Source organism: Budorcas taxicolor, chromosome 5 (genome assembly GCF_023091745.1).
Source record: "Budorcas taxicolor isolate Tak-1 chromosome 5, Takin1.1, whole genome shotgun sequence".
Lineage (NCBI taxonomy): Eukaryota > Metazoa > Chordata > Mammalia > Artiodactyla > Bovidae > Budorcas > Budorcas taxicolor.
Window position 1 is genome coordinate 118,003,926 of NC_068914.1, and position 17,708 is coordinate 118,021,633.

The window sequence follows — 17,708 nt, forward strand, 5'->3', positions numbered from 1 at the left end:
TCACACATTCCATACGAATCTCCTTTAACTCATAATCCTGGCATCTAGCATGTTGTAAGCATTCAAATGTTGAATGAACGAATGAGCAAAAGGGGAATTATCTTTTGCATAACATGAAAAATTTACTTTTAATATAAAGAACAAGGAAAGGGATTTAAATACTAACAATTTTTCCTTTTGAAGAAGGAGGGAGAGAGGAAAGTAAGAAAGGATGGATTCTGCTCTAAAATGCCTTCTCCTAGAGGTTTAAAAAGCAGTGAAAGATGCCTGTCTGAAACAGTCAAGTATTGTCCTACCTTAAAGGAAGGTATATAGTCCATATTCAAAATGTCAAGAAAGCTGAAGGGCCTAAAAAGGAATAGCAAGATCCCTTCTCTGAAACACACAGGGGATACTGAAGCCTCTCACATCAGTATTCCTTTTACATGCTTTCCAGAGAACTGACTCTCAACATGTGCTGTACACAGTCACACAGCCAGTTAACGCTTCATTTATTTGCTTCTATGCAGCACTTGGCACAGTCACTGCTAAAAATCTTTCACTGAATACAGTAACACCGACCTCTGCACTGCCACTGGTTATGGGTTTGCCGGGGTCCCCAGTGCCCTGCCAGGTGCTGTAACAACCACTGAAACAGAGAGCACTTACATAGTGCTTATCGTGGACCAGATACTCTTCCAAGCGTATTGTATTTACTATATTAACTCACCTAATATTCACAACAAGTTTGTAAGAGTTGTTATTATCCCTCATGTACTCATGTACTTCAGATGAAAAACTGAAGCACAGAGGAGATAAGGAACTTGCCCAAAGGACACACAGCTAAGTAGATGGAGAGAAAAGAATTTGAATCAAGGCTGTCTGATAGCAGAATGGCATCTCTTACCCCAGTATTTTAATACAGGGTGATCACCGCTCTGACAGAGTTGCACAGAGTGTCTGTAACCCAGAGCACCAGGCTGTGACATATGCAGTTGAGCCTCTATCCGAGCAATGATCACACTGTATGAGCATCATCTGTGTGCACATCCACTTCCCCTCTGCAGGTTCAAGGCTTAGTCCTCACTGTGCCTAGCACCACCTGACAATAAACCCTTCAGCTGCGTTTTAGGTTAAGGTGGAGTAATAAAACCTCACCCTATTCCTTGGATTTGCACTTCATATTTTCAGTGCTGATGCTTCTCCTGCTGTGAGCCACCATTTCCTACAACTCATCTCCTCTGAGGCAAGATGTGCTTCCTAAATCGCGCTACTTCCCCGAGATGCCAGCCAGACCTCTCAAACTGCCTCTGGGTACCTGCTTGGAGTCCTAGAACAGCAGAGACCCACACCCCATCATTCCTGCTGGGCAGGGCACTGCAGTCCATCGCCCACCCCCACCCCCAGCAGCCACCAGGCTGCATCAGTGGCTCTTATCAGGAACATGGAGTAATTTGAACCACTTGCCAACCCATCTCTCAACTGCTAATACAGGCGCTTTCTGCTCTCAGGTTGCACAAATGCCTGGAAACCTTACACCGCGTGTGAAAGAAGAAGCAAATAGGAGAATCAACACAGCATCTGGTGCCCTCCCCTGCTCCCATTCACTGTGTGGGGCCACAGAGACCTCAGGAACAGAAAGACTGTATGGTGAGATGAACATAACCACACAGTGGAGGTCAGCATTCTTCTAGGATGCAAGACACATCCCCACCGGCCTCATTCTCCAAACAGCTGGAATGCAACCTCCTCTATGATATTTTTGTGGAGACAAAGGTCCACTGCAGAAGCCAATTTTGAAAAGCATTGTTTTTAGTTCATATCTTTAAATGCAGACATGTATACAGGTTAACCGAGCTAGAATCAAAGCCTTAGCTTGAAATCTTTAATTCTACATCTGAATCAGAATCCACTACTGTCCAGTAAACATAAGAAAAATATGCCGTTTGTTGACCCATATGTGTTTACCTCCCATTAAGTCTTAGTCGCAGAGCGGTCATATTCCAGGGATGAAGAGCACTGCCTCAGTCCTGAGCTTTCCACAAACAGAAGAGTGAAGTGAAACTAACAGCAGTTATGGCTGCTGAGACGCAAACAACTACGAGGAACCAAATCTTTCTTTCTCACAATTCAGCACCAAACTCGGTTCACTGAACAGCCTCCTGACAGCAGTAACATTCAATCAGGATAAACCTGGGCATTCTGGATATGTCTGGTATAGAAGGTGTCATAATGAATAAAATCACACTGCAGTTAAAGTTTAAACGCAATGACTCAAGGCAGATCCAGAGTATCATTACTAACTCAATGACACATGGAACATCTGACCCGAAATGGGCCCTACAACCACAAAAAGACAGGACTAGGAGCAGCTGACATGGGCAGGTGGAGAGAGGAGGATGCCTACCTTGTGCTCAAGCATCTTTAAATGGTATCGTCCATCAAGGATTTATGGGTATTCACATGAAAGAAGACAGATGCACATTAGGTCTCTAACCCCGTGATTCCATAAAAACACAGGCTCAGACTTTATGAGATCCTATACTAATCAGAGTCATTCTTACCAGAGACATTTAGATATAGTTATCTCAGTAGACCAGAAGAGAATAATCCTAATTCCAGAAACCTAACAAATGGAGAAAAATGTCAATATAAGCTGATATAAAATGATCTCCAAATACTTCAGAGAAAAGTATATGAATATTAACACTACCATTTGAGTTTCTAAAATGGGGGGGATGGAGAAAATATTATGCAAGTACTATCTCTGGACAGATACTGAGATAAACAACCATACTGGTTACTTTCAAGGAGAGAAACTAGGTAGCTGGAAAAGGCAGAGATTTTGTACTCTTCAACCTTTTGCACAGTTTGAATCATCACCCATGTGAATACACTATGTGTTTAAAAAAATAAACGTAAATGATGGAAAAAACCCTCCAGATAAGAAACTCCCAGAGAAATCACATCCAAACAGTAGAAAATTATAAGAAATGAAAGATTCTACTTAGTCCCAAAGCTGAAAATCTGAGCATATTGCTTGCTCTCTCATACTTCCTTGAACCTGAAACAACCTATCCATAAAAATGGGCACAGATTCTACTTCATCTCACTGAAGCAGAGAGCTGATCCAGGAAACTTTGAGATGACCTCAGCTCTCATGATTTCATACTGTCCACCATTACCAATCCACTGATTTAGCTATTGTTCACCCTTTATTTGATCGGTAATAAAACTAGAGACTGGTAACTTTAAGGCAAAAAAATAAAAGCAAAAACCCAAAAATAACACGTACCAAATTCTTATTATAATATATCCCTGGTACTGATGAAGAAGCCAAGAAAACACAGATTAAGAGACTGTTCCTGCCTTTAAGAAAGTGAAAAAAGTACTGAGATATAAGAAAACAGGGCTTGATAGATACACCTACTCAGTGCCAGGCTCTGAACTAAGCACATTACATACATTATCTCTTTTAATTCTTATACCATTCTATAACATATTTTATAAACAAAAAAGCTGAGCCTTTTCTTAGGCTGTGTAACCAAGATCACAGAGCTGTGATGTGGAAAAGCTAGGGCTCCAACTCAGCTCTGTCTGTCTGCAAGTCCATTCTGGTTTTTATAATCATAGAGTGGGAAAAACTTTCCTAAGCATCACACATACACAAACCCAGAAATCATTAATGAAAATATTATTAAGCCCTGTTACAAAAATAAATAAATAACCTCCAATAGAGTAAAGCAAGGTGCAAAAAGAATGTATGGAGTATACTAGTTTGTGTAAAAAGAAAGAGGGTGGAATAACAAGAAACTAACATGGGGAAGAGGGAAGAGAGGAAGATGCTTCACTGAACATGTTTCTATAAATTCAGAGTCACAACATCTGCTTATGAAAAGCAAAATGAGATAGCTTAAATTTTGTTTAACTCTATTCCAAAGTTACGTCACTTTGTGTGTATGTCTGTCAGAATGACACCAATTATCATTTCTCAAAGGACAACCAATAAAAAAATGGCTTGGGATAATATGAATTAGACCATTTCCTTGCTTAAAACAGGATGCTGGACCAATCTATTTTTTTTTTTAATTTCTTCAAACTCTGGGGTACTGTAAAACCAAAGAAATATTTACTATTTGCCTAAAATGAACACTGCAGAAAACAATTCATAGTGAAGCTAAAATTCAGTAAGAGTGAATGATCCCCTACACCAACCTCAAGAAAGTCAAATATAAAGGTTTCTTGAAACAGGCTTCCAAGGATTAAAATGCAAAGCCTACTGGGGAACACTTAATCCAAACTACTGCTAGAGAAAGCAGTGCCAAGTAAGCATAAAGGAAGACTGCTCATCCACATGGACACATGGGTATGGGTTAATCACAGCATTTTTACACAACTGACAAAAATCACGAAAGGTCCGTGGTAAGTATCTCTTTGAAAGGCTTCTGCTTTGTGGACACCACATGCCAGTCAGCCAACTGATCTCCAACACTGTAAAACACAATCAGCTCAGAGCCAAACTGCTGCAGCAGAAAGATCTATTTGGTGCCACAACAAGCAGCTGAAGACCCGTAACACAAAGTGCAGGACAGAAGAGGTGTTGCTAATGCACACCCAGTGGCAGCCGGGGAGGGGAGGGGGCCACCAGCAGAAACTGCCACTTCTAAGCCCTGACACAGACCTTTTATTGGTAAATATGACCAGCATCACTTCAAAGTCCAGGATGATACCAAGATTAGCCAAATCAGTTTACTAAAAGTCAGTTTACTAAAAGTCAGACTGTGGCTTCAAGTGTAAATGCAACATTCAAAATACGCCATAGAATCTGGACGTGAGATAGCAAACACAAACAGGAGACAGGACACCTAAGTAACAGTTGTAGAGCACGACTCTCCCTTCTTCAGACAAGGCCGCCTCTTCCCCTCTCACTGAGATGGGCAGTCTAAGACCAGCCACACTTTCAAAACAAGCGCTACCAATTCCCCTTAGCTTTGCCAATGTTCCCACTGAGAGAGACTGCCATTGTGGAGACTTCCTGAAGCGCCAACAGAGTCCCCAAGGCCATCACGCCAGCCACGGACAGTGTTCCTGGAAGTTCGTATGAGGTACAAGCCCATGAGCTCAGCTTTGTAGGTGCTGGGAGCCACCACAAAAACACCTTTCCATTTTGCCAGTTCTTGCTTTGAAATCACGATCCTACTACCCCACTCCCTGGAAACCAAGAAATAGCAGGTGAAAGCTGTGAAAGCCACAGATTCAGATGGATCAGGGGACAGGCCAGTCTGACTAGGGGATAAGCGACCTCCTTTGCAGATTCTTTTGCAAAGGATGGGGTGGGGGAGGGCTGGGCAAGAAAGGGAGGTGGGGTAGGGAGCCAAACAATTCTTGTCTTCTACCCCAAATTCTCCGGTGTCTCAGTGGTAAAGAATCCACCTGCCAATGTAGGAGACACGAGTCTGAGCCCTGGGTTAGGAAGATCCTCTAGAGAAGCAAATGGCAACCCAGTCTAGTATTCCTGCCTAGAGATTCTCATGGACAGAGAAGCCTGGTGGGCTACAGTCCATAGGGCCGCAAAGAGTTGGTCACAACTTAGTGACTAAACAACACCACCCCAAATTATTACCCACTTTCCTCAGAATTTTTATGGAGCACTAAACTGCAGAAGGAAAAAGGAGGGAGGGAAGAGGCAAAGAAAATCTTAAGGCTGTAAATATGACTGTACAAAAATCCCCAAGAGGATGACCTACGAAACGAAGCTCCTGCAACAAGGCCTAACTGTGCAGCCGCTTTTCTACTTGCCTCCCTGTCCAAGATAAATAGAGCAGCTCACAGAAGCCCACCAACTTCCAGGAAAATGGAACCGAAGTCCTCTTGACTCCCAACAAAGCACACACCCCTGAAATAAATGCCTAAATGAAATCCATACGGGTCTGCTCTGGAAACCATCCTGGCTGACAGCAGCTAACGCCCCCTCCTCCACACAGCTGCCAACACACGGAGGAACGGAGGAAAAAGCTGCTCAAAATAAAGCAATTGGAAGAACTTCCCGTGAGCCTCGGCTTCAAAAGTGTTCCAACTCAAGCAGCGACTGGGGCCCACACACACACCCCACGGTGCCCCCAGACCATGTCTGCAGCTCCTCTAGTCCCACCGGCGTGGCTCCCGCTCCCCACCCCCAACCCCAGAGCTGAGAGAGTCCCTCGGGTACCCGCCTGCCCCCTCCTTACAGTAAATCATGCTTTGCCTGTGGTATTTACAATTAGGATCCAACAAAATCGATGCAGCCCTGAAGAAAAGTAAACAGTGTGCCTCCTCAAAAACCACATGCCTGGAAAAAAATATCCAGTGCTCAGAGCAAAATCTCTTTCCCTTGGCAAAGGAGAAACCAGGGAACCAGCCTCTCTGCGGGAAAAATCCCACATACCAGGATATTATCTGGGGACTTAGGTCCCTAAAAAACCTGAGAATTGTGGCTGAACACACCCATGTGGAAGCCTAAACTTCAAAGGCTCGGTTTCCACCCTTGGGAAAATAGGTTTTTAAGCAGTTACTCAACCATTATCATTTGGCAATTCAAAACTGTCATCTACTTCATAAGTGGTATTTATCATGTGTGCTGTGCCTTAAATCCTCAACTGAAATTTCTAGATGCCACGTATGTGCAGAACACGTCAGAAGGAAGTGATATAACTGGTTGCTCTCACTCTCATTCCCATTTTAGAATCTGCCTTATTCACCCAGCATCTGAACAGCCAGAAGCACTATAAAATATGCCCATTTCGCCTTTAAAGAGGCCCCAACTAAACTGGCAAGGGGAGTCTCGAGACTGGAGAACAGGCGAAGATTAATAGGAGCACAAATCAGAGGACGAAGGGAAGGAGGTGGGTATGACGAGGGCCAGAGAGAGAAGATTCCTGCAAAATACTTCTATGAACCCGTCTCCAAAGCTGAGATTTATAAGAACTGTATTAAGTTTCCCTGTTTTCAAACATATCCAATGAACCATCTGAAAAAGAGTGTGCATTCTGTGAGGTGTCTTAGGTATTTTTCTGCATCCATAAAAACAAGCTGTAAGAGCTTATGAAATTCATTGGTTGAGAAGGGAAAGGTGAAGGTCCATAGTTGATCAAATGGGCTTAGTCCCAAATGGTGGTAAGACATATGAACCACAGCACTCCAAGAGCTCTCAGCAACGCCGCCACTGAACGGCAGGTCAGCAGACTACTCCAATGAACCAGAACAGGTCAGCTCTAATCGCCCTGTCCTCGTGCGGCTCTTCTAGTTCCTCAGTCACAAAGGCACTTTTCACACACACACGTGCTCTCAACTAATATCTGAGCACAGGAAACCTAATGGCAGGTTGCCATGCCCACCCGACACTTTCAGCAGTTATACTCCACCCCCTCTAAAGTCACCTTTAACCCTGATATCAATGGAAAGATCAGGCACCATTCACGAATCCCACAACACCTAGTCTTTGCAGGAGCTGGAGAGCAGACCAAGGGCCAGACCCCCCAGGGATAATCTGCAAAAATAATTAAAGCCATCTGCTGGCTCCAACCAAGGAACAGGAAGACAAAGTTCAGTTCAACAAGAAAGACAGTTTCTTGATTAGTCAGGGCAGGGCAGTGCTAGATCCTATGGATCCCAAAGGCTCCCTTGATCACACAGTCTGGCGGGGGGCGAGGGGGGGAGTGGTAAGGGGAGGGGCAGACAGCTGAACAAATGTTAATCTAAAAAGTCCTAAAACAGAGCTCTGGACACGACCGTCTGGAAAGCAGCAGGAATGCAGGAGGGATGAAGCACAGACAAAAGGCATCCAGGAGGAATCAGCATCCCAGCTTATTCCTGAAGACAGCCTTACCAATGAGATGAGAGGCATGAGGGAAGAATTTTGGACAGAAGAACAGAAACAAAAGCACAGAGGTATGAATGAGCCTGAGCGGCACAGCCTGCTCAGGAAGCTACCAGTCCCTTGCCACAGACTAGAAAGAAGCTAAAAGGGAAGGCACAAATCAGGCCAGAAGGACCTGGCAGGCCAAACAAGAGAACGGATCTCATCCATTTGATAAGCTCTCTATGATTTTAAGCTCTTTTAGATGGAGTACGATGTTAATAGCCAGAAAGGTGGGTTTGAAGAGACTGGAAAGAGAGCACAAGAGACCAACTCATCCCAGCTCAATTTCCACAAACAAAAATGAAAACAAAATGCAATACATTTAACCAACAAACCTTATAAAATCTGGAACACAAATGACATTTTCACTCCTGCATCCCATGTGCCATCAAAACAGCCAGTGCCTCTGTCATCCACACTCCCAGGAAAGATCCCATAGATTCCTGAAATGTCCACACGCCCCATGCAGGAGCCCTCTCAGTCCTTAGCAAGGAAGTGAATGTCTCCTCTTCCTCTCACTGGAGGGACCACCACGACCAGGTCCATATACCTCTTCACCCACGTCAAACCAGTTAGATTTCCCAGTTTAGTACACTGCTCATCTGAGGTAGCTTCAACTCTGTCACTTAATCAATCAGAAGCACATTAACCACTCCATGCTGATGGAGCAATGAGCAGGAACTCGTGGAATACTGTGTAGCAGGTTATAAAGGAGGCAAGAAATAAAACATTTACTGCTGGGTTCCATGATGGGAACTTTAAATAATCTCAGTCTGTGATTACAGCAGCTCATGAGAGGATGCAGTAATTCCTCCAGTTCACAGATGTGTAAACAGGAGCTCAGATGCTAAATATCCTACCAAAGGTCATTTCAGTTGGCTGGCAATGGGAAGAACCAGGATTCAAACCCCAATGTGAGAAATTCTAAACAGTGTTTCTTGCACTACACCACACTTCAAGTATGTATGGATAACAAACATAATGATATATCAAAGTTGGTAATAATAGTAACAACATCTCCCCTTTAAAAATTGAGAGGCAACACACATAATACAGTCTCAGATGAAGGGATCACTCAGAAAAAGACACAACTGAGTGATCACAACTGGAATCCCCAAATGTTCCCAAAACGTCACTCCTGAGCATTAGTGACCAAAAAATGTTCAGACTCAAATAATCAAAGCAACCTGACTACACTCCAGAGTAATGTATCAAACCCTCCATCCACTTCCCCTCAGGGTCCCCAGGGCAACATGTGGAAATACTCCAAGCTGATGGTGAGCTCTGGCTCCTAAGTGATTTCCCAAACCGCTTTACCACCCAAATTACAGAAATATGTCCAGGATTCACAAGGCAGTTCTGATCCGATTTGCCCCAATCCTGGCTCAAGCGGCTTTGCGCTACCCTCCTAACCAGATCAGTGCCAGCCAATGGGTTTATTCAAGCCGATCTGTGATGGATTAGATAATGAAACCTTAGCCATGTAAGCTGCCTGCTTGCACTGGGGCTGGAGGGGCAAGGAATAGGAAACTGGATACTCGCAGGGGCCACCTAAACACCACACACACTCGTCATCCCGCCATCCCGCCTCCATCTGTCTGCTCATGCTCCAGTTACTGCCGTTTCCTCTCCATCATCTCGAGGGCTCTTCCCTCCTGTCTTTAAAGGAAGGGTACATTAGCCCCAGAAAAAGAGATGTGCACTAAGCTTTACAAATGGGTATCAAAAAACAATTCAAACAAGTCCACTCACTAAAATGACCAGCTTTATTGGGTCTTCCCTGGTAGCTCAGCTGGTAAAGAATCCACCCGCAATGCAGGAGACCCAGGTTCGATTCCTGGGTCAGAAAGTTCCCCTGGAGAAGGGGTAGGCTACCCACTTCAGTATTCTTGGGCTTCCCTGGTGGCTCAGGTGATAAAGAATCTGCCTGTAATGCAGGAGATGTGGGTTGGGAAGAGCCCCTGGAGGAAGGCATGGCAACTCACTCCAGTATTCTTGCCTGGAGAACCCCATGGACACAGGAGCGTGGCGGGCTGCAGTCCAAAGGGTCGCAATGAGTTGGACACGACTGAGTGACTAAGCACAGCATACCTTGTTTCCACAAATTATCAAAGCCTGATACCAAACTGATGGCCTGAGAGATGTCAAACCAGAGATTCACTAGCAACATTCTTGTTTACACCAAGCAGTACACTGAATTTCTTTCTCAGCCCTGTAATCTTGAGGCCTGTCTGCACCAGTCTGCTTTATATCAAAATGAAAGTTAAATCTCTAGCTAGCTTCTGTGATGTTCACAGATCAGTGTGATAGGGGAAAAAAAAAAAAAATGACAGTGACTAGAAAAATGGGAGAGGAAGTTAGGAAACAAATTCAACTCAGGATAACCTCTTGAGTCACCCTGCAGAATAACTCTATTTTGAATTCAGATCTTTCTGCCTCTCAGACATTCCCAGCTATATACTCACAAGCTGCCTTGTGAGTCTGGGGGAAAAAAATTAGTCATTTTTACATGACTGTGCTATCTCAGTTTCTCCAACTACAATATTTACCACTCTGGTGGTAAATTATGGGCTGTATTATGGGCTGAACGTCTGTGTCCCCTCCCCCCACCCCATTGCAAACTAATATGTTGAAGCCCAAGCCCACAATTTGATGGTAATTGGAGGAGGGGCCACTGGGAGGCGATTAGGTCATAAGGGGAGGATCCCACCACCACCACTGCATCCCATGATGGGGGAGCCCTTATGAAAAGGAGATTCTCTCTCTCTCTCTGTGTCCACTAGCATACATGGAGAAAAGCCCACGTGAGCACACAGCAAGAAGGCAGCTGTCTGTAAGCCAGGAAGAGAGCCCTCATCAGACACCAAATCTGCCAGCACCTTCATCTTGGACCCCAGGCCCAAGAACTGTGAGAAACAAATTTCTGGTGTTTAAGCCACCCAGTCTACAGTCCACTTGAGCAGACAAAGACATGCAGAAATGAAAAATTCAGTAATTTAGCGAGAGATTGTTCACCAAATCCCTTGGAAAGAAAGCATATTGGTAAGTCTACTCAAACGGCAGCACCCATGTTCAGTTTCAGCACCATACACTCAAAGTCCAAAGAGACTTCCACCTAGGAGGAGAGAAACCCAGAAAGAAGCAAATGGGAAGATAAAAAGAAATACAGTGTCTACAAAGCAATACCTGCAAACCCTTCCCGAGACCAGAGAGTCCTCCTACTACTAGAATCCAACACCAACATGAACAACTTCTGAACTCACTTAGCTATGCTAGACTTACGATTCGATGGCCAGAAGCAGTCAGTTAGCCGTGTAATAACCACATTCCGACATTTCACTACCATAAAGAATGTTGCTGAAAGCTATAAATAATAATTAAGGTGCACCTTGCTTTATGAAGGTGAACTTTCTAAGTTCCTAGAAAGCTGCACAAAAATCTGAATTTCTGCTCATCAAATTGTTTATATTCACTAGAGAAGCTGACCAAAAGAATTCATTCCCTGGTATGTTTCATAAGGCCCGAGTTTTTCACACATATCAGACTTGCTTAAAGTGAAACAAATCTCTAATAACTCACTTAACTTCCTACCAGGTTAGAGTACAGTATTTCCAAATACCCTCTTTAACAACTCACTACATTTCTCAAGCTGTGTTTCAATTTTCAGGTGGAATTTGTCTCTTCCCTCCTACTCTGCAGTTGAGGGTAGGAAACTCTAAACTGTTTCTAGGGCTGTGCCGACTCCTCTGCCACCCACATAAAGCTTCTGGATACTGGCCTAGAAAGGAGCGACCCTTCCTCTTCCCCCTCACCCCAGGGGTCCTTCTTAGCACAAGGATTATAACATAAGCACCACAGACTCTCTCATGTCCCCACTGCTCCATTTTAGGAAGTAATGATTTATCCCCAAAAGCTTAGTGGCTATAACTCACCAGGGTTCAGCCTTGGAATCTGCAGCTTAGAGCTATAGCTCCATTTAGTCTGCAGTCTTGGGACATTAACCCCAGCAAATGACTTCCGTCTAAAAATGGGTTAATCCTTTGACCCTCAAAAGGTTAGGATATTTCCTGAAAGTACTCTCACCCCTAAATTGCATGGCATTTTTTTCTATCCCTTAATTATTTTAAAAAGACAAAATTTTAACTTCAGTTTAACAGGCATTGAGCACTTACTATGTACTCAAAACTGTGAGGTATTATAAAGGATAAACACCAAGAAAATATAGTTCTTGGCTTCTAGAAGCTTACAGTATCACTAAGGAAACAGGAATAAAACAATGAGAAGACAATACAAGATGATGCATAATTAACCACCGATACAACAGGAGCCAAGAGGTGGGTCTAACTGGTGTGAATTCAGCTGTCAGGAGGGAAGGCTTCCAAAAGGAGCTATAATCTCAAAGAAATGCCATGTGTGCTAAGATATAAGGAAAAAAACAAGTGCTTCAAGACAAATCCGTATACCAAAAAGCAAGCTACTCTAGAATTTTTAAATGTCTATTTACATGAACCTATCCTGAAAGATGATGCTGTTGAAGTGCTGCACTCAAGATGCCAGCACATTTGGAAAATTCAGCAGTGGCCACAGGACTGGAAAAGGTCACTTTTCATTCCAATCCCAAAGAAAGGCAATGCCAAAGAATGCTCAAACTACAGCACAATTGCAGTCATCTCACATGCTAGTAAAGTAATGCTCAAAATTCTCCAAGCCAGGCTTCAGCAATACGTGAACCGTGAAATTCCAGATGTTCAAGCCGGTTTTAGAAAAGGCACAGGAACCAGAGATCAAATGGCCAACATCCACTGGATCATCGAAAAAGCAAGAGAGTTCCAGAAAAACATCTATTTCTGCTTTATTGACTATGCCAAAGCCTTTGACTGTGTGGATCACAATCAACTGTGGAAAATTCTGACAGAGATGAGAATACCAGACCACCTGACCTGCCTCTTGAGAAACCTATATGCAGGTCAGGAAGCAACAGTTAGAACTGGACATGGAACAACAGACTGGTTCCAAATAGGAAAAGGAGTACGTCAAGGCTGTATATTGTCACTCTGCTTATTTAACTTATATGCAGAGTACATCATGAGAAACGCTGGACTGGAAGAAATACAAGCTGGAATCAAGATTGCCGGGAGAAATATCAATAACCTCAGGTATGCAGATGACACCACCCTTATGGCAGAAAGTGAAGAGGAACTAAAAAGCCTCTTGATGAAAGTGAAAGAGGAGAGTGAAAAAGTTGGCTTAAAGCTCAACATTCAGAAAACGAAGATCATGGCATCCGGTCCCATCACTTCATGGCAAATAGATGGGGAAACAGTGGAAACAGTGTCAGACTTTATTTTTTGGGGCTCTAAAATCACTGCAGATGGTGACTGCAGCCATGAAATTAAAAGACGCTTACTCCTTGGAAGGAAAGTTATGACCAACCTAGATAGTATATTCAAAAGCAGAGACATTACTTTGACGACTAAGGTCCGTCTAGTTAAGGCTATGGTTTTTCTTGTGGTCATGTATGGATGTGAGATGTGGACTGTGAAGAAAGCTGAGCGCTGAAGAATTGATGCTTTTGAACTCTGGTGTTGGAGAAGACTCTTGAGAGTCCCTTGGACTGCAAGGAGATCCAACCAGTCCATTCTGAGGGAGATCAGCCCTGGGATTTCTTTGGAAGGAATGATGCTAAAACTGAAACTCCGTACTTTGGCCACCTCATGCGAAGAGTTGACTCATTGGAAAAGACTCTGATGCTGGGAGGGATTGGGGGCAGGAGGAGAAGGGGACGACAGAGGATGAGATGGCTGGATGGCATCACTGACTCGATGGACTTGAGTCTGAGTGAACTCCGGGAGTTGATGATAGACAGGGAGGCCTGGCGTGCTGCGATTCATGGGGTCGCAAAGAGTCAGACACGACTGAGCGACTGAACTGAACTGATAGGCATGTCTACACCACTGATATCACTTCCTAAAAACTGCTTCGCCCCTTTACATTCTCCTCCAGCTCCACTGGTCTCTTGTTCTCAAACACATCAAGTGTATTTATCTCTCAATGCCTCTGCACCCACAGTTCCTCTGTCTGAACCCCATTCTCTCAAATTCCCTCAGGTCACCCAAAGGTCACCTATCACAGAGGCCTTCCCTAACCATCCTCTTCACCACTCTTACCCCTTTCCGTGCTTTATTTTTCCTCTTAACACTTAAAACCCCCTAATAATAGTTGATTTCTTTATTGTCTGTCTCTCTCAATTAGAATCTTAGTTCCATGAGAGTGGAGTCTTTATTTTGTTTACTACTATATTTCCTAGGCTCTAAAACAGGGCCTGGCACTTAGCAGCTGCTCAATTAATGTCAGTCAAATGAATATTAAATATCCTATCATAATTATCAGAATGATAGGAAGGTCCTAGAAATGTAGGTGACCTAGGTTCAAATTTCATTTTTTCATGAACATTACTTTTCCTTTACTCCCGATTAGACCTCAAATTTCAACTTCTCCATAAAGCCTTCCTTGACCATTTCAGCAAGAACCACCATCTTTTGCTTCTGGCTCCAATGGCACAAATCCTCAACATACTTTGGTTTTAAAGTTCGCAAAGCCTTGTGACAAGGATCTACCTTGTGGTATCCCTACTCTTGTTCCTCTGGAACTTACCAAAAAATTCATATATATATACATAATACACCTACATACATATACATGACACATATACATACACACACTTCTTTTTTTTTTCCAACTTTTCACCCATTCTGGCTCCCTCCCTAGATTGCAGACACCAAGTTCTTTAAAGTCACGGAACTCTCTGTATCTTTTTAGAGGTAACTTATAAATCATCCTTTACAAACACTGTATTTTACAACTATGGTAACAGAGGCCCCCAAAGAAGGGATTTTCCCAGAACCATGCAGACTGTTGAGGGCAGGGGGCTAAGTCAATGATGACATGAATACCTGTGTGACATGGTGTACAGAACTACAAAAAAGAGAACCTATAAAGTGAAAAATAAAGATCCACAGATCCACAGAGTGAAAAAAGCATTCTCTGTGGGATAGTTCTAAGGTGCCCATCGGTACCCAGAGGACCTAACCCACTGCTTCCTCTGCATACTCCAAAGCCTCTACACACTGCTCCATTTCCAAATACTGCTCTCAGCCAATTTGAAGGCAACCAGCAAATAATGGGCCCCAGGAGGAAAGAGGGGGAAGGCAGTAGGAGACTCACTATTAACTGTGATTGACAGCAACAATAAATGGGCACAGATATATGCACACACCAAGTGGATGCACTCATCAGCACCCACACCCAATCTTCTCTCGTCTTCCAGTGTCAACCCAGCTCACCTGAAGTCTCCCCATATTCCTCTATATTTTTTCCAAGGCCCGGGGTGTGTACTTCGCACAAGCACCCTGCCTGAGGGAGTTCAAATGGAGAACAAAAGCAGGCAAGTGAAACAAAAGAATTCAAAAATAAACACCAGGAGGGTCACTTTATCCAAGTCAACACAAGTAATAGAGTGGCCTCTGCAAGGGAGACCAAGAAGCACAGAGCAAACACGCCAGGCTTAAATACAGCTCCGTCTCTAACACAGGAAGTCAGACAGAGCCTTGAAAAGCAGCGAGAGCAGAGCACAGGAAGTCTTCTAGCACTGCAGAGATTTCCAAGAGTGCTGTAATGGAGAGAGCCCAGGAATAGGAATTAGAAGACCAGGCTTCTAGCTCTACCAGCTAACGGGGTGGCCCTAGGCAAGTCACTAGTCTGCTCCAGATTTTTTGATTCCTCATCTACCTAATGAGGTTGAAACATTTGGGGACTCGAATAAAAAAGATGAAAACTATTGACTTTCTCTCACCAGAGAGTACCTGTAAACTATTCCGCAGAAGAATCTTCCAAGTCTTTCCAAGTTAAGAACTCCAGTCAAAGATGGTATCTCTGGTTGCTTCTCTATCATTCTATGATGCTAAGAGAATTGGGCAGATTGCTAGTAGGTAAGTAAACCCGCTATTTCACAGCAAGTATGTTCTGAACAGAGACCAAATCTAAAATCAAATCAAGGAAGGCTTCATGCTCTTCCCCAACTACAAAGTCAACTGACAGGGTCACTACATTTGCCAGTCCCTTTCCAAACCAACCAGCTTTTCCCTAAGTCCACAATTCAGAATCCAATCTTCTAACAGTCCTATAAATTTTCTTTTATGTTCCAGGACAACAAAGATCTAGTCAGTGTCCTAAGATACAACTGGCCAGGTCCTGTGTCTCCAGACTCACCAGATGCTCCACGAAGTTAATGAGCTTGAGCACCACGGTGTAGCCACAACGCTACCCAACTCCTCGTACTTCTCATAATCCTCGTGTAACTGATTTAACCCACAACCTAAGCCACATCCCCTTTGGGCTCTCGAGGAGTTTTCTCGCTTTTCACTCCTCCCTTCTATGCTGATCCCGTTCTCCATCCCAGTTGTGTGTCCAGGGCTGCCCAAAACAGTACTCCCTCTTTGGGGAAGGTGTCCCACCACTGTCCCCCACCCCTACCCCCCACCCCCAGTCTTCGATTCGGTCCCCAGCTCTCCGGGCAACGGACCAGGATCTCTCGGCTTCCACTCCCCGCCAAGGAACTAAAGAAGGGTGTAAAGAAATGGAATCCATCTCAAGCACGTTCGATTTCCTCTCAACACCTATTCGTGCTACGTGCCCCCTCGTCCCCTCAGAGATCAGGACCCTCCAGGGCACACCAGGCTCCTCCTGCACCCTTAGCGTCCAAGTCGGGGCTCGCCCCACCTTCCACGCAGGCCCCGACCGGCCCCCTCCCACCTCCAAGCCGGGACCCCGGGCAGCCCTCCGCCCTCTAAGCCCCGCAGCCCCGCGCTGCTCCCGCCGCCCCCCCACCCCGCCACGATAACGGGGCGCCTGCCCCGCGCGGTCACCTGCATCCCGCTGCCGTCGGCCGCCGCCTCCTCCGTACGCGGCCGCTTGCTCAGGCCGGGCTCGGCTCCGTCTCCTCCCCCTCCGGGCACCGGCAGCTCCAGCTCTGACTCCCGCTTCATCCCCCGGGCAGCGGCGCCGGGCCCAAGCTGAGGCGGCTGCTGCGGCTGGGCGCCTTCCGCCATCCGCCCGAGGCCCCCTCGCCTCCGGGAGCCGGGCGACCCGCGACAGGCCACCTCCCCCTGGGCCTCGGCCCCGACTGTCGCGACAGGCGGGCGCGCGCCTGCACCCGCCCCCGCGTGCGTGCGTACGTGCGCGCGCGCGCGCGGGCCCGCTGCCCTCCTTGGCGGCGGCGGGCGGTAGCCCCTGGCCTCTCGCTGGCCGCCTCCCCGGCTCGGGGCCGCCGGCGGGTCGCGACGGGCACTCGCTCGCGCCCCCACGCGCACACGCGACCCCCGGCCCGGCCCGCCGCGCGCCCCGCCTCGCTCACTCACGAAGCTAGCCCGCCGGCCCGCGCTCACTCCCTTACACTGGCCCTCGCCACACGCCGGGCAGAGGGAGGAAGGGGGCGGTCCGGGCTCCTGAGGCTTGGGGAGGGGTGTTTATTTGGGGGGAGGAGGGGCTCGAGGCCGGAACGAGCTGACTGGCCGAGATCCTCCGACCCGCCACTGTGGCAGCATCGGGAAGGCGGGGAGAGAGAAAGGAGGAGGGACGGCCGGGGATCTGGGACTCCAGCCCGCGCGGGAGGGCAGCGGGGGAGAGGGGACGGTGGTGGCCGAGCCCGCGGAGGGGGCGGGGCCAGCCCCCTCGGCAATCTCCGCCGCCTCCGCTCCCGGAGACCGAGAAAGGCCGGGTGGAGATCGAGGGAGTTCGGGAAACTCCGGCTTGAGAGAGGGATTGTCCTGGAGGC

The 17,708-nt window shown here is 46.0% G+C and overlaps 1 protein-coding gene across 3 annotated transcripts in view; it reads right to left on the reverse strand.

Moving 5' to 3' along the window:
• RBFOX2 (RNA binding fox-1 homolog 2) overlaps positions 1-17,010 on the reverse strand; it is a 289,442-nt gene extending 272,432 nt beyond the window's left edge. For all 3 annotated transcript variants that reach the window (XM_052641136.1, XM_052641135.1, XM_052641134.1), the window contains exon 1: positions 16,801-17,010. In XM_052641136.1, the coding sequence (XP_052497096.1) occupies positions 16,801-16,983 (183 nt within the window). In that variant the 5' untranslated portion in view covers positions 16,984-17,010. The remainder of the gene's footprint in view (positions 1-16,800) is intronic.
• Between the last annotated feature and the right edge of the window lie 698 nt (positions 17,011-17,708).